Raw genomic sequence first — 23958 nt, forward strand, 5'->3', positions numbered from 1 at the left:
ACACCAGATCCATCCCTGTATGGGATAGCCAGTGACAGAGCTCACAGGGCTGGCATGCCAAGTGAGACACTGATTTATTCATATACTGGCCTGATTCATCACATTTTGTTGCCCAGTGAAAGAAGAACTGGGCCATTCCTGGGCCATTCCATTGTTAACATTTTGATTAATCAATATAGGGATGGAGTGAATTAAAAAAAAATCTAGGGAGGCAGAGGTGGGCGGATCACAAGGTCAGGAATTTGAGACCAGCCTGGCCAATATGGTGAAACCCTGTCTCTACTAAAAATACAAAAATTAGCCAGGCGTGGTGGCACGCATCTGTAGTCCCAGCTACTTGGGAGGCTGAGGCAGTAGAATCGCTTGAACCTGGGAGGTGAAGGTTGCAGTGAGCTGAGATCACGCCACTGCACTCCAGCCTGGGCGACAGAGCGAGACTCCATCTCAAAACAAACAAACAAACAAAACAAAACAAAAAACAAAAGCAAAAACAAAAAACAAAACAAAACAAAAAACTAAAACTGAAAGCTCCTGACAACTAGAGAGGGGTCAGAGAAGCTTTGGGAAGGGTTAGCATCAAGCCACAGTTGAATTGGGGAAGCAGAAGCCCGGCATACACTGCTGTTGTTCCCAGTAGTATATGATACAGCAAATCATCTTACTTTGAGAGTTATCTTCATTCCCAGTAAATTCATGAAAGTGTCAGAACCCTATATATCCACAGGGTTTATATACCCCTCTTATATATGGCTTTCACCAATTTAGAGAACCTGCTAATCCATGCTTAGGTATTTACAGAACCTGCTAATCCATGCTTACTAGAAGCTGTCATAAAAATTCTGTGTCTATAGAGGAAGAGCAAATGCCCTGTCCCGCAGGTGAGGCACTGAAAGAACTGCACACTACATGTGACTCAATGGAGGTGAGCTGCTAGCGCTCTGAATTAAGACCGTGAAGATATATTGATGTCTTCTTGACTGAAAAAAAATTTCTAGAGTTCTCTGCTTATTGGAATAAATAAGTCAATACATCTTCCATATTGATAGCTGTACAGGGGCTTTGCCAATGTATTCAGTAAAGAAGCTATGATTGGGAGAGCACCTGTTTTCAGAGTCACAATCTGATTATGCTTTCAATAATCCTCCATTATTTTTCAAGACCCATTCAAGTTTTGGAGCAAGGCCAGCAAATAGTTGTTCTCTTGAGAAATAACTATTGGGTTCAGACAGACACTAAACTCCTCACCATGAGGCACTAATGATTTTGCAACTTGAGCTGCTCAAAATAAATGGAATGTAATAAGATACACCAAGCTATAAATCTGAGTGTGCCAAGCAGCACTCCATCATCAATGGAGGGATACAAGGTTCAGTAAAACAGTATATACCAGACTTGAACAGGCCATGAAGTCTCAAATAAATTCCAAAGGCAGATAGCTCACACTCCCAGGACATCTGTACAAAATGCCTTATCACTTACATATTTTTTTGCTTTCTAAATTTTTCACTTTTTTGTTTTTTTAATTTCTTTTTTTATTTTCTGGTTTTGCACTGAATGGCATGGCTAGCAGAGAAATGTCATCTGTGTAATACTGGGTCTTTGAGATATTTTGAATCTAGTTTTAGAAACTAGTATTTTATTTGCATGCATTCTTGTTTGGTGCAGAATTTAAAATGTATTCATTAGGGGCTATTGGGAATAAACACTCAGATTTCTAAAAAATTTAATTTATTTAATTTTCTTTGTTTTAAGTTCTGGGGTACATGTGCAGGATATGCAGGTTTGTTATGCAGGTAAACGTGTGCCATGGTGGCTTCTTGCACCTGTCAACCCATCACCTAAGTATTAAGCTCCATTTGCATTAGTTATTTATGCTGATGCTTTCCCTCCCCCTATCCACTCCAACAGGCCCCAGTGTGTGTTGTTCCCTTCCCTGTGTCTGTGTGTTTTCATCGTTCAGCTCCCACTTATAAGTGAGAACATGCAGTGTTTAGTTTTCTGTTCCCCGGTTAGTTTGCTGAGGATAATGGCTTCCAGATCTGCTTGGGTCCTGCAAAGGACATGATCCTTTTTATGGCTGCATAGGATTCCATGGTATATATGTACCACATTTTCTTTATCCAGTCTGTCGTTGATGGGCATTTCAGTTGATTCCATGTCTTTGGTATTGTGAATAACATTCTCAGTTTTTAATTGTCCCCACATTTCTTTATTTTGTTCCCTATTCTGAATAAATACTTAGTTTACTACTCAGTTTAAGTCCAAGTGTAATTTTTTTTATCATCCCTATGAAAACATAATTCCACCATCTGCTTGCTTGCATTGTTCTTGTTGAGAAGTTAATTGCTGGTCTAAATAATATTTCTTTGTAGGTAATATGTTTTGTCTCCCTAATTGATTTTAAGAATTTTTATTTTCTTGGTAATTTCTCTGTTTAACTACAAAGTGTCTAGCTGAATATGTTTTAAATTTATTCTGCACTCTGATTCTTAGAGTGCATGTTTTCTTAATTTCTGGAAAATTTATATTTTCATTAATTCCATTTATATATTAATAAATATAGAGTATCATTTATTAATAATATATTCATATTATATATTCACATATTATATATTATTCATATAAGTCATATATTGTTTATATATCAATATATTGATTATATAATTTATAATTAATATATATATTTATATATATAATTAATAAATATTGCCTCTCCCTGTTTTCTCTTTTATCTCCCCCGTCAACTTTATGTAGTCATGTAGTCATATGTTAGACCTGTCATTCTATGTTCCAGGTTTCTTTCTCTTTTTTTTTTGAGATGGAGATTCGCTCTTGTTGCCCAGGCTGGAGTACAATGGTGAGATCTTGGCTCACTGCATCCTCTGCCTCCTGGGTTCAAGTGATTCTCCTACCTCAGCCCCCAAGTAGCTAGGAATACAGGCATCTGCCACCATGCCTAGCTAATTTTTCATATTTTTTAGTACAGATGGGGTTCACCATGTTGGCCAGGCTGATCTCGAACTCCTGAACTCAGGTGATCCACCTGCCATGTCCTCCCAAAGTGTTGAGATTACAGGCATGAGGCACAGTGCCAGGCTTAGGTACCAGGTTTGTTAAACTATATATGTTTAATATTTTCTATACATCTGTATTGCCTTTCATGTAATTCATTTGTATCTACCTTGCAATTCATTAAATGCTATATTCACGTCGATTTTTTTCTGTATTCACTTCTATTTTTTCTTTCTTATTTTTCTTTTCTATAGTTATATTTTTAATTATTCTTTAACAAAATCATGGTTGGTTATTTTGTTAGTGTATTGTTCATTGTGCATAATTTTACAATCTAATCTTTTAGAATATTTGATAGTTATTTTATATTCTCTATCTCACAATGCCAGTGGACACCTTTGAGTGTCTACTTCTCCCTCTGCTTGTTGGATTGTTTTGGTTCTGAGTCATAGAGGCTTCCTTCCTGCATACCAGTTAATTTTTCACTTGAGCTCTTATTTAGATGATCATAATTTATAGGAGTCCTGAAGTGCCTTGTTGAAGGTGCCAGGAATTTTTCCTAGCAAATTCTTGCTCTGGCTTTATGCAAAGATATTCGTTCTAATTCTTCATTTATGCAGGTTCAAGTCCTTTTATCACAGTTCCCAGTTCGTCTTTTAAGATTTAGGGGTCTGGATTTCTTTTATCTGCAAATGCGTCTTCAGGTTTTAGTCATCATTTCTTCTTGCATCTCAAATCTTTATTGAATGCTTATTTTACATTAATCCTTCAATTTTCTTTAAAATATTCTTGAACATGATGTTTTAGTAATAAACTCTCTTATGTGTCACCTCTATATCCTCCAATCTCCTTTTCAACTTTGGAAACTGGCTTTACATTTTGCAAGCTCAGTACTTGGTTATATATTTAAGAGCATTTTATATCCCATTCCATTCAACATATAGCTTTTCTGTAGATAGAGAGTTGGGTTTTTAAAAAATAGAAAATGTAATCAACCATTCTTGCCAAAAACTAGAAGTAATGTGTGTACATATTTTGTAACTGCCATTAAACATCGTCCCTATGTGTGAAAATTTTTAATGTCACGGACATGGCTTTACTATTCATTGTATCTCTTCTATCTTCCTTTTACCTATCTCCAATATCTAGCATAAAATAGATGCTCATTTTCTTTTCTTTTCTTTTTGAGATGAAGTTTTGCTCTGTCACCCAGGCTGGAGTGAAGTGTCTTAGTCTTGGCTCACTGCAACTTCTGCCTCCCAGGTTCAAGCTATTCTCCTGCCTCAGCCTCCCGAGTAGCTGGGATTACAGGTGTGCACCACCTCACCTGGCTCATTTTTGTATTTTTAGTAGAGACGGGGTTTGCCCATACTGGCCAGGCTGGTCTCGAACTCCTGACCTCAAGTGATCCGCCTGCCTCAGCCTCCTAAAGTGCTGGAATTACAGACGTGAGCCACTGCACCCGGTGTGAACATTAGTTTTTATTTATTTATTTATTTATTTATATTATTATACTTTAGGTTTTAGGGTACATGTGCACAATGTGCAGGTTTGTTACATATGTATCCATGTACCATGTTGTTTTGCCACACCCATTAACTTGTCATTTAGCATTAGGTATATGTCCTAATGCTGTCCCTCCCTCCTCCCCCCACCCCACAACAGTCCCCGGCTTGTGATGTTCCCCTTCCTGTGTCTATGAGTTCTCATTGTTCAGTTCCCACCTATGAGTGAGAACATGCGGTGTTTGGTTTTTTGTCCTTGCGATAGTTTACTGAGAATGATGTTTTCCGGTTTCATCCATGTCACTACGAAGGACATGAACTCATCATTTTTTATGGCTGCATAGTATTCCATGGTGTATATGTGCCACATTTTCTTAATCCAGTCTATCGTTGTTGGACATTTGGGTTGGTTCCAAGTCTTTGCTATTGTGAATAGTGCCGCAATAAACATACGTGTGCATGTGTCTTTATGGCAGCATGATTTATAGTCCTTTGGGTATATACCCAGTAATGGGATGGCTGGGTCAAATGGTATTTCTAGTTCTAGATCCCTGAGGAATCACCACACTGACTTCCACAATGGTTGAACTAGTTTACAGTCCCACCAACAGTGTAAAAGTCTTCCTATTTCTCCACTTCCTCTCCAGCACCTGTTGTTTCCTGACTTTTTAACGATGGCCATTCTAACTGGTGTGAGATGGTATCTCATTGTGGTTTTGATTTGCATGTCTCTGATGGCCAGTGATGATGAGCATTTTTTCATGTGTTTTTTGGCTGCATAAATGTCTTCTTTTGAGAAGTGTCTGTTCATGTCCTTCGCCCACTTTTTGATGGGGTTGTTTGTTTTTTTCTTGTAAATTTGTTTGAGTTCATTGTAGATTCTGGATATTAGCCCTTTGTCAGATGAGTAGGTTGCAAAAATTTTCTCCCATTCTGTAGGTTGCCTGTTCACTCTGATGGTGGTTTCTTTTGCTGTGCAGAAGCTCTTTAGTTTAATTAGATCCCATTTGTCAATTTTTGCTTTTGTTGCCATTGCTTTTGGTGTTTTAGACATGAATTCCTTGCCCACGCCTATGTCCTGAATGGTATTGCCTAGGTTTTCTTGTGAAGATTAGTTTTTAAAGTAAAAGAAAGGAACAATAAAGGAGGAAACATCAGACATAATGACAACGTTTATGAAGCAGCCAGCACAGTGTTAGGGTGCTAGAATCCAATCAGGCTTTTTTCCTCTTCCTCAATAAACTGCATCAAAACAACCCTAGGTGCTATCAGTGTTTCTTTATTTCTTGCCCCTTCTGGTACATTTAGAGAAAAAGTGATAAAGATTTATCAGTGGAAAATAATTTTATCTTTTGGAAACAAAATATAAATTTGTCTTATAAAATATTATACTACTGGATGATACTGAGTTACTTTGGGTGTCACATTCCAGTTCATTTCTTGTCTAAATGATGAATGACACTTGAAACACCATAGAGAAATGTTATTTTTAGTAGGTAGTAACAGTTAATAAAGCAGTTTACTGGCTGAAACTAGGCAATAAACAGCTATGACAGCAACAAAATACGTGTTTTTTTTTCAAATGAAAAATGTTATGAGACCTGAATTTAGAATAAGGATGTAAAATTGAAATGTTTCTATATCTTCACATGCTTCCTTACATTCTTTTGTTTCTTTTGTTTCTTCTTCCCTCTTTATTCTTTTTTATTTCTTTCTTTTTCTCTTTCTTCCTCCTTTCCTTCCTTTCTTTCTTAAAGAGGAAAACTTGACATGACTTTTGTCCTGATATAATCGCTGACTTGTTTAGTGTTGAGGGATGATGGAGTGTATTGCCACTGTAATACAAAATTGCAGTTTCAAAACCTAAAGGGTCTTTAAAAAGACTTAGACATGGAAAAGCAACACTGAATGTAAGAATTGTGTATCTTTTACCTAGTGGCATTTAAAATTTTCACATCTTTATTGCTTTATTTTTATGTGCCTAGCAAAGTTGATATGATGGTAATCCCTCATTAATTTCATTTAATTAACAATTGAATTGAATTGTTTGAACAACTGCTATCTGCCAGGATCCTGTGCTACTATGCTGGTACCTGGGGATTCAATAGTGAAAAAGTCAAAATCCTGCTGCATCTTTTTTTTTTTATTTTCACACTGAAAGAGAAGAAATTTAATAGATTAACAATCATATATTTAAGGGGAAAAAAGCAAGCAAATATCTGATTTTTTCAAAGTCAGATATATTTATTGTAATATTTTGCCATCTTATAAAATTTTACTATGTGTAGTTAGGATTCACAATATGATGTTATGGAATACATATAGAACATAAGAAGGTTACTATAGTGAGGCAAATAGACATATTCAGCATCTCACCGTTACTCATTTGTGTGTATGTGTATGGAAACATCAGCTAAAATCTTTTCATTCAGAATGAACCCCATATACGGTATAATTGTATTACCTATAGTACTCATGCTGTACATTAGATTTTTTTTTCTTTTTTGAAATGGGGTCTTGCTCTGTCACCAGGCTGGAGTGCAGTGGCTTGATCTCTGCTCACTGCAACCTCCGCCTCCCAGGTTCAAGTGATTCTCCTGCCTCAGCCTCCTGAGTAGCTGGGATTACAGGTGCCTGCCACCACGTCCGGCTAATTTTGTGTTTTTAGTAGAGACGGGGTTTCACCATGTTGGTCAGGCTGGTCTTGAACTTCTGCCCTCACGACCCACCTGCCTCGGCCTCCCAAAGTGCTGGGATTACATGTATATTAGATCTTTGCACTTGCTCGCAAGCCAACATATGGAAACAACCTAAGTGTCAATTGACAGATGAATGGATAAAAAAATTGTGGTAGATACATACAATGAAATATTATTTGGCCCTTGAAAAGAGCAAGATTTTGGCATTTGCCACAATGTAAATGAGCCTGGCTGGAGGACACAATGCTAAGTGAAATAAGCCAGACACACAGAGAGAAAATATTGCATAATCTCATTTATATGTGGAGTCTAAAAATCAAATATACAGACGTAGAAAACAAATCAGTGTTTATCAGGATCAGGGGAAGAAAATGGGGAAATGTAGCTCATAGGATATAATGTAGCATGTATGTAGAATGAACAAGTCTAGAGATCTAATGCACAGTCTGCTGCATTCTCATAGGATAGTGAAGAAATCACATGAGGAACCAATGACCATACTGGACCTTCAGGTGCTAAGAATGAGTATTGAAGGCTGCGAGAGAACCTAGGAATGAAATGTAACTCAGCCTGGGTAAATCAGCCAAGATATCTTAGAGAAAGTCTCCTAAGATGAAAAATAAAGAGTAATGATTAACCTGGTGATTGGGGTGGGGAAGGGATTTCAGATCTGGAGTTGAGAGACGGCATGTTTAGAAAACTGCCAGCACAGTCGCTCAGTAAGGCTGTGGTGGAGAGCATAGTGAAGCATTGAGCCTTGCAGGGTAAGCTGTGTTTGTAAGCTACATTCAGAGTATGACAGTTCTACTGATTTCAGAAGGAAATAGATAGGAGTGGGTTTGTGATTTAGAATGATCACTCTACCCAAAGACTAGGAAATGAGTTGTGAGTACCAGAAACATGCTGAGATGAGAATGGATAGAGTCTTCAATGGAAATACAGAAAATACCAGACAGGGTGATTAATAGGTAGGATAGGTGAGAGTAGTCCACGAACAATATAGAGGTTGCTTACTTGGGTAATTGGACAGAAGAAGGTACCATTCATTGAAATATGGAACATGGGAGTAAGAGCTAGTTGGCAGTGGGGGAAAGGAAGATGAGTTTAGTTTTCTATTAAAGTCGATGTGTTAATTAGAGGTGTGTGTGTGTGTGTGTGTGTGTCTGTGTGTGTGTGTGTGTCTGTGTGTCTACGTGTACTCAGGAAGAAGTACATATCAGGATTGCAGACAGAGATTGAGGAAACAAAAATAAAGAGATCTTACTTGAAATCATGAGAGTGAAGAGTGAGCCTAGAAAAAAGTATTAATATAATCTTAGGAGAAAGGAGAACTTAAAATGGAACTATAAGGATAGTCAACATTTAAGGGACAAGCAAAGAAAAAGAGGTAGATGAATGATTTATTAGTATTTGTTTGCAAAACAAAGAGGTGAGAAGAATAAATATCTGAAACAGGGCTGAAGCACAGTGCAACAAAATGTTAGATTATGTGGAGTGCTCAGAGGTAAAGCAGAATTGTGGATTCCTGTCCCCCTGCCCCCCAGAATTCAGAATGTCTACACAAAATATATATATATATATATTTTTCTCCTACAATATGGGTAATTCTTAGAACATTTTTAAAAATGCTCAGATGCCTTTTCTGCCCCTGGTCTATGGTCCTTTCCATTCTACATTCTCCAGTTATTTTTGCCTCTTGTGGTTACACTGCAGAAATTAAAATAAAATAGTTGAAAAAGAACCTTAACATCCCCTTAAGAAATAAATATAAAGCAATGTATAGAACATTCAACATCATATAATTTCTATAATATTCACATTCATAAGATTATGTAATTATTATGTCTGTGTGATCTCAACTTCAATATATTGTTCATTCTGAATATGCATCCTGAAATCACGTGTTTCACTTGTAAAAGTAAATTGTGTTGAATTGACAGGTGAATTCTTGTGCTATAGAAGAGGGAACACTGTTCTTAGCAGCAGGATATTTGAGCTCTAGTTTCTTATACCAACTTATTGTGTTTTCTTGTATATATCTCATAACTTCCTTGGGTTGAACTTATATGATTTATAAAATAATAACATCCAATGTCCCCTCAACTTTTAAAAATTTATGGTTCTTAATTTATCTCAAGAAGCACTTAACTAGCACCTGTGGGCTATAGACAAACAAAACAAAACAAAACAAAACAAAAACAAGCAAGGTGAATTTTCTATTTGATAATAATGGATAAGCATTTTATTTTCATAGAGCAATTCTAATAATTGAGCCTGAAATTTTGAATATGTTTTAGTGTCCACAATAATGTTCTAAATTACGTGAATGTGATTAAGTGAGACTAGGAATTAAGACAGACCATTTTTATGTAATTTATAGCTTTATTGTGGTTGCCTCTCCCCTGCTATTTATTTGCCTGGCCTTTATTTTTTACAAATGTCTTTCAGGAGATAGCATGACCATAAAGGCTTAAATTATGTAAATATGGCATACAGGGGGCAATAATCATCTATAGTTAGCTAGATACAGAACCGGTGCGATTACTCAAGTTAAATATTTTCTAAAGTCACTCCTCTGAAACAGTAAATTAACTGCCTGGGGAGTAATTTGTTAGAGTTGCAGATAGTTACCAATAGTATCCATTTATAAGAAGCAAACCTGGGAAAGGAAGAATAGAGAAATAAAAGAATGTTTCCAATGATGGACTTACTTATTACAACTGCTTGATCTCTAATAGACAATACCAAGTAATGCTCTTCTTCCTGGACAGAATGTTGGCATTCCCCATGAATGAAGCTTTTTGTTTCCTTTTGATTGCCTGTGTTTTCAATTCTACACTGGGTCAACAAGGAACAGAAAGCTTTCAGTGTGACAATGGAGTCTCCTTGCCTCCTGACAGCATTTGTGACTTCACAGATCAGTGTGGGGATAGCAGTGATGAACGGCACTGTAAGTGACATTCTCCTTTCTCCAATTTCAATTCCCTGTACAGCCTGAAACCAGGGCCTCTGAGCAGTCTGGGAGATTTGGCTTGATACTTGGCTCTCTATGGATTTTATCATGTATACCTTTAGTGTAGATCAGAAACTAAGATATATTGTTTACTAAAGAGATGAGTTCATATATAAAAATTATCAAATCATGAAGATTTTCACCTGATGGAATATATTTTTCAGTCAGTTTTTACTGATTATGAAGAAGGAGTGCTAATCAAAAATGTAGCTTTTGATGTTATGTGAGTGAAACAAAATTTAAAAACTCATTAATGCAGCTGTAAAATGCTATGATGGAGATCAACAGCTTACATGTGAATTTAATGTGGAAATATTTGAAATGAATTTTAGATTGGATGGGTAGATTTTATTTTCATTTACAGAACACTGCTATCAAGTGGGTTGGTACCAATTGCGTGTGGGATACAACTCTGGCTTTTGTCCTTTGATTTCAGAGTAGTAGAAGGGCACAAGCTTCAGAGAACGCAAGACCTAGATTTATGTCCTGGACGAGTCATCCAGGACCCAAATCTCGTGTGATTTTGAACTTTATTTTATTATAAGAGGTCATGAGATGAGATAAAGCAACTCTCACAGGTGGGAAAACGCCCCATGGCATACTGGGAGAACACTAACAAACAGGAAGAAGCTTACCAAGGGAAGACATGGGTAATGACACGTATGTTCCTGTCATTTCTATTGCAGTATGCAATCTTGAGAGTTCACCATCTTTCAGCAATGGAGACTAGTGTCATTTTTACACACATTTGCCCTTCATAAACCACATTTTCATAAAATTACCAGGGGCTCATTGCGGGTTCATAGTAGCTATTGGTGCAATTAATTATCCAGAGGCACGAATTCTATTATTGTAGGTCACTTAACTCAAACATATATCTTCTTTTTTTTATTCAGATAAAATATCAATTCATGTTTACAGAATTCATTCTCTTCTGCTAAAATAAGGTTCTACATATTTGATTTTGCCATTGTTTGCCTTCCATTTATATATTCAGTTGCTATTACATTAAAACCAGAAGAGTGATTACTGAAGAACTTTTTTCTCTGTAGAATGAAACAGGCTAATAATATTTTTCTCTTAGTTTGGGATAGCTGTCATGCTGTTACTACTCAGTAACCATTCAATACCAAGTGCAGCCAAGGGCAAAGATTCATTTGTATTTGTCCAATTTCCCCAGAGACGCTAACTGTGGGCTTGTTGCCCCTTGCTCTGGATTGTCTGGGAGAGCCCTTACTGTTCCTTGATGAGCAGCAAAGAGGAACGACTTGGCTGGTTTGACAAGCAGTGCCAAGTCCCTTCCATTATTAATCTCTGTGAAGCTTCCTTCAGTACCCTGGCTGTGATAACATGCATGGTCCTGCTTCAGAGAAAAGGTTAACGTGAAGAAATGGAAAGCTGCTGAATAGGAAAGGTCTTGGCTGCATGAAAAATTCTAATAACTTACAGCCGTGGAAGGAAGTGAAGGCATAGATCTGTCGAATAAACAGATTTCATTTTAAATGTTACATGGAGAGGTCACCTTTTGGCCTTCTTGCTTTTCATTTTCATTTCTGAGAAGTTTCCGCTTTGGCATTTTATTTAAAATGTGGGTGAGAATCTGCAGATAAAAATTGAGAATCACTTTAAAGCATGAATTTCTTTTGTATATCACACTAGAAGAAACTATTGTGAAGAAATAGCAATGGCCAAGCAATTGCACTCATGGAAACTTGTGATGCTAAACTTATAGATTAGATTTTTTTAAAACTAGCTTTATAAGGATTTACAGTAGCCACATTAAAAAAAAAGTCCCCTTTAACATCTAACTTGTGTGCCTTTAAAGAAATAGATTAATATGTCAACTTTTCTGAATAAAATTGACATAGCTGAAGTTAAATTTCTGATGCCTCCGGTGCTATTAATACATTTTTGAAAATAAGTTCTTGGACAGGGATGGAAGATGGCAGCCACCACAGGCTTGGGAGTAAAAGTCCCTCTCAATTTCCGACTGTTGGAAGAACTCCAAGGCCAGAAAGGAGTAGGAGATGGCATGGTGAGCTAGGGTCTAGAAGATGATGAAGATATGACATTTACAAGATGGACAGGAATGATAATTGGGCCTCCAAGAACAATTTATGAAAACTGAATATCAGCTGGGCGCGGTGGCTCACGCCTGTAATCACAGCACTTTGAGAGGCCGAGGCAGGCGGATCACAAGGTCAGCAGATCGAGACCATCCTGGCTCACGGTGAAACCCTGTCTCTATTAAAAATACAAAAAATTAGCCGGGCGTGGTGGTGGGCACCTGTAGTCCCAGCTACTTGGGAGGCTGAGGCAGGAGAATGGTGTGAACCCGGGAGGTGGAGCTTGCAGTGAGCTGAGATGGTGCCACTGCACTCCAGCCTGGGCGACAGAGTGAGACTGTCTAAAAAAAAAAAAAAAAAAAAGAAAACAGAATATACAGCCTTGAAATAGAATGTGGACCTAAATATCCAGAAGTACCCCCATTGTAAGATTTGTAACAAAAATTAATATGAATGGAGTTAATAGCTTTGATGGCCTGGTGGATTCAAGAGCCATGTCAGTGCTAGCAAAATGGCAGAATTCATATAGCATCAAAGTTGTCCTGCAAGAGCATTGGTGCCTAATGATGTCTAAAGAAAATAAACAGTATTACAGCAAGTAATCAAAAAGAAAAACCGCAGGCCCTTCCCCTTTCCTCCCATTCGATTTAAGTAGTCTTCATTTTCCACAGTAGTAAATTTTCTAGATAACGTCTTGTAGACCTTAAAGCACTGGAAAGGAAGCTCCCATTCAAAGGAAATTTATCTTAACATACTGTAAATGATAATTTTTTGTCCATTTGAAATATATAAGTTGTGCTATAATAAATCCTCCTGTCAAGTGTAACCACTGTCAACATAGTTGAACTGGGATCAAGAAGATATTTATTTAAATTGATTCCCATCAAAACTGGTGGGGCACATCTAACTCAACTGTGAAAAGACACATCACACAATCACCTTGCTGCTGATTACATGGCCTGGTGTCTCTGCCTTCTCCCCTTACCCTCCCCTTACCCTCCCGCCTCCCACCCTCCCTGCAACAACAGCCCTCTAGCCTGGGGGGCTTGTTAGAGTAGACATGAAGGTTTCAGTTTGCAGCCTGTAGGACTGCAGCTGGGTGTGGGGGGTGCTTCGCCTGCACCCCTGGTTTCTTTAAGTCTTAAATGATGCCCCTTACAAGCCATCATCCTGTTCCTGTGCTCCTCTACTCCTGCCCTTGGCCGAAGCATAGGTTGTAACCCCTCTGCTCCCCTCTGAGATTGGCCTTCGGTAAGGAATTCAGGGCTTTCCCCATATCTTCTCTCCCCCACCTTTATCGAGGGGTGATGCTTTTTCTTCCCTCCTCCTCAAGTTCCTTTTTGCACTGTCACTACCCAACACCTTCTATGATACTTCCTTGCTTTTGCCGGAAGCTATCAGGTAAGGTTGGAAAGAATCTCTGACCTCCTTGATTAATTTTGGGACCGTACTTACTCACTCTTCACCAGCCTGGGAAATGAAGATTGGGTCCTCAGCCCTGCTACCCTCTGATGTCATCAGCTGATGCATTGTTTTTAGCTCAGGTTTTGATAAGGTGAAAAGATTAGTCACCAGGGTTACTTAGGCCTGCCAGCTCTCTGAGTCTTTGGTGGTTGAATGTGGAGAGAGGCCACATGAAGACACTTGTGAGCACACATGATCTCTCTGAATTGTTTTACTTTCCTGTAATTGCTTTTGTTTTTAAAAATTGAAGAAGTTTTAAACAAGGCTTTCATTTGGTCGTCGTTGCAATCCACTGGGTTCTAGTTTGGAATCTGACAACTGGAACAAAAAGAACCTTGAATCCGGTGCATGCCTTGGTTTTGGTGCTGCTGCTGCTTCTCAAGATCCTCAGCAGGAATTAAGAAAGAAGCTGGTGTGAACAGCAGATCTCTGAAATTGGGGAGCTTGACCTCCTGGCAAATTGCTTCGTCTTTCCACTTTCTGTTCAGGACCACTAAATGATGAAATGTGGGTGTATACAGAATTAAAAGCAGAAAAGCAATTCATTGTGTACTAAAGGCTTTGTTTTGTTTTGTTTTGTTTTTTTTTTTAGTATTTGTGTAAAACCACCTTTTGAAGCAGCAACTAACAAGTCTGAAAAGCAATTGATGTTTCCATTAATCTTTTTCTGAGGGAAAACCTTAGTTCTAAGGATTTGACATCCTGTAAGTGAAGTTTAACCTAACAGTATTCCACACACAGTCTTTTTATTGCCAGAACATTGCCTGACTTCAATACAATAAAAAAAAAACCTGTGTGTTAAAAAAAAAGAAAATAAGTTCTTATTTTACATGAACTTCTTTTTTAGAATATGTAAACCTTTTATTTTTACTCAGTATTGTTTTAAGAAATTAGAAAAAAAAAGTGAGTCCTCACGATTAAATAAATTCCATTTTCACATGATATTAAGCACTTAACCTATAGTGAACTAAAAAAGCAATTTGTAGGTCTAATAACTGTTTGGGTCTAGTGTTGATGAGAATCCCTCTTTTAGGACCTATTAACATGCTTAGCAAGGGAAATATAAGTTGTGGTACTGGTCTGTGCAATTTTATTTTTTAATTTAAAATGATTTAAAAATAGCTTTTTAAGTCATATTTTTTAAAAAGTGTAAGTGTTACATTGCTTCTGTGCTGACTCACATTGGCTAGTCTTCATTCTCTTTTATTATTTTTATTTTTACTTTTTATCAATATTACTTTTAATTGACAAGTTTTAATTGTATACAATTATGGGGTACACAGTGTTATATAATATAAGTATATAATGTGGAATGATTAAATCAAGCAAAGTAATCCATTGCTTTGCAAAGCATTGCAAATCCATTTGCAAGTCCATTGCCTCACTTACCATTTTTTTTGCGACGAGACATTGAAATTTACTCTTAGTTATTTTTAAATATATAATACATTAATATTGACCATAGTCACCCTGTTATGCAATAGATCTCAGAACTTACTCTGCTTATCTATCCGAAACTTTGTGGCTTTTGTTAACTTCTCATTATTGCCGCCTATACCCCAGTGTCTGGTAATCATCATTTTATTTTCTGCTTCTCTAAGTTCAGTGATTTTAGTTTCCACATGTAGTGAGATTGTGTGATATTTGTCTTTTGGTGCCTGGCTTGTTTCACTTAGCATAATGTCCTTCAGGTTCATTCGTGTTGTCACGAATGACAGGATTTCCTTCTTTTTTGACTGATAGTGTTTCATTGTGTGTACATACCACATTTTCTTTATGCATCCATTGATGTACACTTAAATTGATTCTACATCTTGGCGATTGTGAATAGTACTGCAATAAACATAGGAGTGCAGATAACCCTTCAATAAGCTGATTTTCTCTTCTTCAGAAATATACCTAGAATTGGGATTGATGGATCATATGGTAGCTTAATTTTTAATATTTGAGAAAGCTCTGTATAGTTTTCCATAATGACAATACTAATTTACATTCACACCAACAATGTACAAGAGCTCCCTTATTTCTGCATTCTGCCAGCACTTGTTGTCTTTCATCTATTTTTGATAAAAGCCATTCTAACAGATATGAGATTATATCTCGTTGTGGTAGTAATTTGCATTTTCCTAAGATTAGTAATACTGAAAATTTTTTTAATGTACCTATTGAACATTTGAATGTCTTCTTTTGAGTAATATCTGCTCAGGTCCTTTGCCCACTTTTAAATCAGGATATTATTTTGTTGCTATGAAGTTGCTTGAGCTCCTTATATATTCTGAGTATCAACCATTATCAGATGTGTGGTTTACAAATATTTTCTACCATTCTGTGGATTTTGTCTTTACTTTGTTAATTGTCATCTTTGCTGTGCAGAGGCTTTTTAGTTTAATGCAGTCCTATTTGTATATTTTTGTTTTTGTTGCCTGGGCTTTTGGGGACATAGCCAAAAACGATTGCCCATACCAATGTCATGGAGCTTTCCTCCATCTTTGCTTTTACAGGTAGAAGTTTTATAGTTTAAAGTCTTATGTTTAAGTCTTTAATCCATTTCAAATTGATTATTTCACATGGTGTGATTTAAGGGTCCAGTTTCCTTCATCTGCATATGGATGTCCAGTTTTTCTAACATTGTTTACTGAGGAGACTGTCCTTTCTCCCTTGTGTGTTCCTGCCACTTTTGCCAAAGTCAATTGACCATGAATGTGTGGGTTGATAGACACTTAATACAGGAACAGAACACCAAATGCTGCATGTTCTCACTTTTAAGTGGGAGCTAAACATGGAGTGCATATGGACACAAAGAGGGGAACAACAGACATTAGGGACTGCTTAAGGGAAGAGGGAGGAGGGTGAGGATCGAAAAACCACCTATTGAGTACTATTCTTATTACCTGGGTAGCAAAATAATCTACACAAACTCTCATGACACACAATTTGCCTATATAACAAACTTGCACATGTACCCTTGAACTGAAAATTAGAGTTAAAAAAAGCGTTGCTTTATTTCTGGGCTTTCTAGCTTGTTCTGTTGGTCTATGTGTCTATTTTTGTTGGTCTATTTTTATGTTTTGATTACAGTTGCTTTATAGTATATTTTGAAACCAGACAGTATAATGCCTCCAGCTTTGTTCTTTTTTGCTCAAGATCATTTTGGCTACTTGGAATCTTTTGTGATTTTATATTAATTTAAGTTTTTTTTTTCTATTTCTGTGAAAATTACATTGGAATTTTGATAGGGATTGCATTAAATCTGTAGATCGCTTTGAGTGCTATGGGCATTTTGACAATATTAATTTTTTAAATCCTTGAATATGGAATACCTTTTCTTGTAATTGTGTTTTCTTCAGTTTAATTCTTGGTGTTTTATAGTTTTCAGTATGCAGATCTTTCACCTTGTTAATTAAATTTATACCTAAGTATTATACTTTATATGCTGCTATTGTAAATGGGATTGTTTTCTCAATATTTTTTGGATAGTTTCTTATTAGTATACAGAAAAACGATTGATTTGTCTATGTTACTTTTGTATCCTTCAATGTTACTGAAATTTTTATTAGTTTTAACAGTTTTGTGTTGAGTCTTTTGGGTTTCTACATATAAGATTATGTCATATGAAAACAGGTACACTTTTACTTCTTTCTTTCTGATCTGAATGCCTTTTATTTCTTTCTCTTGCCTAAATGTTCTGGCTAGGACTTCCAGGACTATGCTGAAAATTGGTGGTGAGAATAGGTATTTTTGTTTTGTCCCTGATCTTAGAAAAAAAAGTTTTCGACATTTCACTGTTAAATATGATGTTTACTACCTGTTGGTCATATGGCTTTTATTGTATTGTCTCTATAAGTAATCTGTTGAAATATTTTATTATAAAATGATTTTGAATTTTTCAAATGCTTTCTCTGAATCTATTGAGATGATTATATGGTTTTTATCATTCATTCTGTTAATGTGGTGTATCACATTAATTAATTTGCATATGTTGAACCATACTTACAGTCCTGAGCTAAATCCCACTTGATCATGCCGAATGATTCTTTCAATGTGTTGTTGAACTCAGTTTGCAAATATTTTGTTGAAAAATATTTGCATCTGTGTTCATCAGGAATATTGGCTTGCAACGTTTATCCTTTAAGTGCCCCCATCTGGCTTTATTATCTAGGTAATGCTAGTCTCATAAAATGACTTTTTATCTATTCAGCCACTCTGTGTCTTTTGATGAATTCAGTACATTTACATTCAAGGAAATTATTGATAGATAATTAAATATATTTATTAGTTGCTGGCACCATCAAGGTGCCAGCAGATTCAGTGTCTGGTGCCCTCTTCTTGGTCTGCAGACAGCTGCCTTCTTATTGAGACTTCACATAGCACAGAGACAGATCACCTCTTCTGTGGCTGTTCTTGAGATGGCAGTCGTCCATTCATGCAGTCACCATCCTCATGATCTCATAACTTCCCAAAGGCCCCACCTTCCAATACTATCGCATTGGGAATTAGGGTTTTAAATATGAATTTGAGGGGACACACACATTCAGCTTATAAGTACCACAGAATTATGTATGCAAGAAATCTAAAAATAAATATGTAAAGCCTATCTGAAGAAAATCAGAAAAACACAGATGTGCAGAAAAAAGACTTATGACAAGACTATGCTTCTTAATGGGGTGTTTCAGTGGTGTGAATAAGTCCATTTTCATGGAATCAATTTAATTACGTTCTAGTACAAAATCTAACAAGGATAAACTTTGGAACCTGATAAAGTGTCTTCAAAGTTTATCTAGAAAAATGAGAGATAAATAGCTAGAAAGAGGGAGAAGAAAAAGAGAAAGAATTTTCATTAGTAGGTATGATAGTGTAGCATGTAAACTACATCAACATTATGAAAGTTTATAATTAGATAAGAATGTGATTGTTAAAAATATTAAGCATATGTGTAACATATTTAACAAATAAAGTTGGCCTTCCAAATTAGTTGGGAAAACAAAATAGCTGATAATAATTTCAGCTGATTTGTGTACAGTACTTACTATATGCCAAGCACTGTTAAATAATTTCCATCCAGTGTCTTGTTTAATTTTTACCAAACGCAAACATAGTAGGAATAGTAGTTTTATTTTTGTTCCTATTTTACAGCTTGAGGAAATGAGGCTTAGGCTAGGTAAAAGAAAATGCCAGAGGACACAGAGCTGTTCCATGGAGCAGCTGGAATTCACAAACAATTCCATCTGATCCTGAAACATCAATACCAACCACCATACCATGCTGTTTTTATTACATACAACAAATGAATATGAGGCAATTTCATGAAATACATTTCTTATCTGCTCCAGACACCAAAAATTTCTAAAGACAAAATGTTAAATATTAACAATGAAGCCGTAATCTTTATTGCCCCTAATAATCAGAAAAGTCAAGGAAAGTTTCTCTTTTTCTTTGATGTGTAATAGATTTTCAAAATATGTTTGTTGAATATTGATAATTGAATAAGTATTGGGGTGGAGAAGACCTTTGTGTTAAATGAAAGAAGAAAACTTTCAAAATCAGTAAATTAGAATATATAAATTAAAAGTTTCAGTATATCAAAATACTGCAAGTAAAATGAAAGAAGAAAAAGGTCTGCAATATAGCACACCAATAATTCTTTTCCAGGTCAATAAATCAAAGATGCATTTTTCTTTCATAAAAATATAGGTAAAATTCTTGAAAACAACTCACACACACAAAAAGAGAAATGACCACGTATGATGAAGTTATCAACTTCACTATTAATTGTAAATTACAATTGAAAACAAAAAGCTGCCAATGTTTTTAAAATAAAATAAATATGAAAAATAAAAAAAGCATGTGCATTCTTGGGAAGGGCATAAGAAGATGGATACTACTTCAGGCAAGAGAATTATAAATTCTACCTTTCTTTGTTTAGTATTTTTCTAACATGAAAGAGGATTTAAAAAGTGTTCATCCCCTTTAACTGGTAATTTTACTTTTAGAAATTTATTCTAAGAAACAAAATGAGTTCATGCAAAAAGTCTCCTCACAATACCATCTCATATGGTAGAAATAGGAAGTCATTTAATTTTATGATATTAGGTTAATATTTAAATAAATCATGATGCATCGATAATATGGACATCTGTGCAGCCATCTGTCATAATTTTTGATGCTATCTAAAAATGAGAAAGTGCTCATGATATATTGTTATGAGAAAAACCATGATTACCCATCAATATATGTATTGTACTTAAAAATATAGTATGGCACTGCACGTAAAATATGAGATGGAATTATCTCTGTGTGTTGGGCTTATACATCACTTTTCCTTTTTGTATATCTTTATGATTTCAACTTTTCTAAAATAGCATCTATTATTTTTGGGGTTTTGTTTTATTTTTTGAGATGGATTCTTGCTCTGTTGCCCAGACTGGAGTGCAATGGCATGATCTCGGCTCACTGCAACCTCTGCCTCCCGGTTCAAGCGATTCTCCTGCCTCAACCTCCCAAGTAGCTGGGACTACAGGTGCATGTCACTATACCCTACTAATTTTTTTGTATTTTTCTTAGTAGAGATGGGGTTTCACTGTGTTGGCCAGGCTGGTCTTGAACTCCTGACCTCAAGTGATCCGCCCACTGTGGCCTCCCAAAGTGCTGGGATTATAGGCGTGAGCCACTGCGCTGGCCCTCTGCATCTATTTTTTTTTTTATAATGAATATAAAATTGTATTTAAAAATGATCTAATAAACAGCCTTCCTATTAGCAATTGTGCTTATTTGAGAAATGAGAGCAAGATAATATTAGGCATATATGCCATGTAATAGGATTCATTTTCTTTCTTTCTCATTTCTATGTTTTTTCTCAAACTAATGAAAAAGGTTTTCTGTTGTTGTTGTTGTTGTTGTTGCAGATGTTATTTTTTAATCAGAGTAAGGAAATTGAGAATTTGCTAGTAAAATAATTTGTCAAAGTTATATTAGCAAAGGCAGTCAATATCGGCAAGAAAAGTGTTTATGTAGCAGGGTTAAATCGTGAATTTTCTAGTCCTATTTGTGTTCAGAGTCTGGCACTTTTCCTTCTCCATCACAACTGCCCATCTGGGTGTCAATCTTTTTATTTTGTTTTGGAGCACAGTGTCTGGGCTCTCTTTTGTGTGTTTGTGTGCACGTGAATGTGTGTGTACCCAGCAGTATCCACCGATGTTTCTGGTGTTAAGCCTTCTGCCCCATGCAGTTGTTTTATGTACGTTACCTTACAGCAGTAAGAGGAGCTCATTGTGGTTCCTCTGTGCTGGTGTTTCTTTGAAGGCAACAACTTGTCTGCAGGTTTGAGCTCAGCTTCCCTGCTGCTCCCTGATGCTGGCCTAGAAGTTGTTTAACCATCACACAAGGTGAACACAGTTCCTTTTTGATGTATTTTCTGGAAATCAGGTCCTTTTTTCTCTCTCCGGTCCCTTCCCCCAATCTACCTCCTTCAAAGTAATGCCCATCTTTCCTACCCTCTTCTCAGACCCCTTACCCTTGCCTGGCCTCCCAGGGATGGGGTCTTCTCACTTTCCCATTATGGTTTTCCAATTCTAATTCTATGGAGTTAAGCCTATGCCCTCTGTTATTCAGACATACTAGCTATTCAAGGACCAATTCTTAGTCAAAATTGGATAGTCTATTTTTCCTTGTATTTCATTTATAATGGTTCTAACTTTCCTAGAGGCAATGACCAGAGAGAGGTCACAGAGTAGACGGTGAAGAAAAAAGAAAAACACAGTTTTTAAGATTCCAAGGTTTGTCGGCAAAGTTATCTACCTTGAAGATTCTAGAGTGTCAAAGCAGCCTTATACCATGTGCAGCAGCACTATCACAACAGTGAAGACATGGAATCAGCCTAAATGCCCATCAATGATAGACTGGATTAAGAAAATATGGAATACTATGTAGCCATAAAAAGGAATGTGATCATGTCCTTTTCAAGGACGTGGATGGAACTGGAAGCCATTATCCTCAGCAAACGAACACAGTAACAGAAAACCAAATACCACATGTTCTCACTTATAAGTGGGACCTGAGCAATGAGATCACATGGACACAGGGAGGGGAACAACACACACTGGGGCCTGTCAGAGAGTGGGGGGTCATCAGGAGGGAGAGCATCAGGAAGAATAGCTAATGGATGCTGGGCTTAATACCTAGGTAATGGGATGATCTGTGTAGCAAACCACCACGGGACACATTTACCTATGTAACAAACTCGCACATCCAGCACATGTAACCCTGAACTTAAAATAAAAGTTGAAAATAAAAAAAAAAAGAAAAGAAATATTGCATTATAGTACAATTGTATATATAAATAATAGAATTGAGAAAACAGAAATAAATCCTTACATTTATGGTCAAACAACAACAATAACACCACACTGAACTCCTTGTTGAAACTTTTACTGATGTAGATTCTGAAAATTTTCCAGTGAACAAGATATAGCAAATGATTTTTACAAGTACTTACTTGTAACTAGTATTTCAATGGTATGAATGTTTATTGGGAATTTTATCATTTATTTTAGTTAAAATAAACATACCTACTAAAGCTTTTTATTTTTTCTATCCTATCTTTCTCCTTCCTTCAATGCTATTTTATTATTATTTATTCAACACTTTTTATTTCTATGCTATCTTTTCTCCTTCCCTCAATGCTATTTTTCTTCCAAGAGAGTTAATTTTAATCTTGCTCCCATGGATGGACTTCAGAGAGACCTTGAACTGGGTATGTCTTTTTTTTTTCTTTTGGGATGTATGTCTATTAGATTCCTTCTGTTATTTTGAAAACACTCTTCATAAAACACTTTTTATGTCAAATAATACCATTAGAACTTTTCACTCTTGTCAATTGTTGTATGACTTAGATGCTGGTGTATACAGTGGTATAACAGAAATCATTTTCTTTAATATATTTTGGTGTCTATAATTGCTTCCTAGTTGTAGACTGTTTTGTGTCATAATGGGCAATGGAAATATAAAAGAAAAGATGAACCATAGTAATGTGGATTGTTCTTTCATCTGTGGGTGTGATGTACAAAACTGGCAGTGCTTCCCGCCTGTGAACACATGAAAGCATTGAACTGAGGAAGTGTTCTCAGCATATTCTGAAAATTGGCTGCACAGTGACTCTTCTAGAGAGAATCTAAAACTTTACCAGAATTTTGTTTTAACCCATCTTATAGGGTTTCTTATCACAATTCCAATAAAAGATGCCTTCTATCAATTAGGGCAAATTTGGTGGGGTCATGTACCCTAGTGAGATTTTAATTTAAAAAAAGAATTATTTCTGTATGAAATTATAACATTCTTCCAGAGCTGCAAACAGTTTCTCTAGTATTTTAAGGAGCTCATGAAAATGCAAAATAGTAACCCCATTCCATCAGGAAATTTACCTAGTTCTCCCTCTTCTAGAAGACTGATTAGCAATTAGAGTGAATAAATATTTAATAGACTGGCTGGTAGTACTGGTTTACTGACTTAGTGAATGGAGGAATATTCAGTTGCACTATTTTCTTTCACCATGGAATTGGATAAAACTACTCAGTCTTGCAATGTAGTCTGCTCGTATTTTGTGGCTCAAGTGTGCAAATTGATATCACACAAGAAGAATATTCAGTTTGTGAGCTCCCTTTGAAGATTTCAAAGACAACTGGCAACATCAAATGGTGAATTGTCTCTTCCAAAGCAAAATGTCTTCTGAGCCCATATCTGTACATAGATAGAACCCCTGCCATGCCTGTCATGCCATGTACATTTGTCTGCTTATAAGCAAAAATGTTTGTAAATAAATATTATTTCTTCATATACTTGTTGACACTTTAAGCTTGGCTAGGAATTCTGAGAGAAGCCTGACATTCTGTTTTGAAAGCTATCAAATTTATGAAGGCAAAGACCTTGAATCACAGCTTTTAAATAACTTTCCATCAGAGAAATATGAATAGAATATAATGTTCTCTACTACCCAGAAATAATTGTGACTTTCCACTGGATAAGTCTTGAAATGCTTGATTGAATTTGGAAAATAAATTTTACTTATTTTGAGAGAAATTGAAAACTTATTTGGGAAAAAAAATGACAGGAGTTCATTTGTTCATGAATTAGCTTAATGAAAAATTTGTCCATGCAAGAGATTAAACTTTCTATTTAGGGCCCTGTATTTATCCTTACAGAAACTA

At 36.2% G+C, this 23958-nt stretch overlaps 1 protein-coding gene across 1 annotated transcript in view; it reads left to right on the forward strand.

The window, feature by feature from the left end:
• The first annotated feature begins 9967 nt into the window (after positions 1 to 9967).
• The window catches only part of MALRD1 (MAM and LDL receptor class A domain containing 1), a 690246-nt gene continuing 676255 nt past the window's right edge, over positions 9968 to 23958 (forward strand). Inside the window, exon 1 of the mRNA XM_063611006.1 lies at positions 9968 to 10166. Coding sequence (XP_063467076.1) covers positions 9968 to 10166 — 199 coding nt within the window. The remainder of the gene's footprint in view (positions 10167 to 23958) is intronic.

This window comes from Symphalangus syndactylus, chromosome 10 (assembly GCF_028878055.3).
Source record: "Symphalangus syndactylus isolate Jambi chromosome 10, NHGRI_mSymSyn1-v2.1_pri, whole genome shotgun sequence".
Classification (NCBI taxonomy): Eukaryota; Metazoa; Chordata; class Mammalia; order Primates; family Hylobatidae; genus Symphalangus; species Symphalangus syndactylus.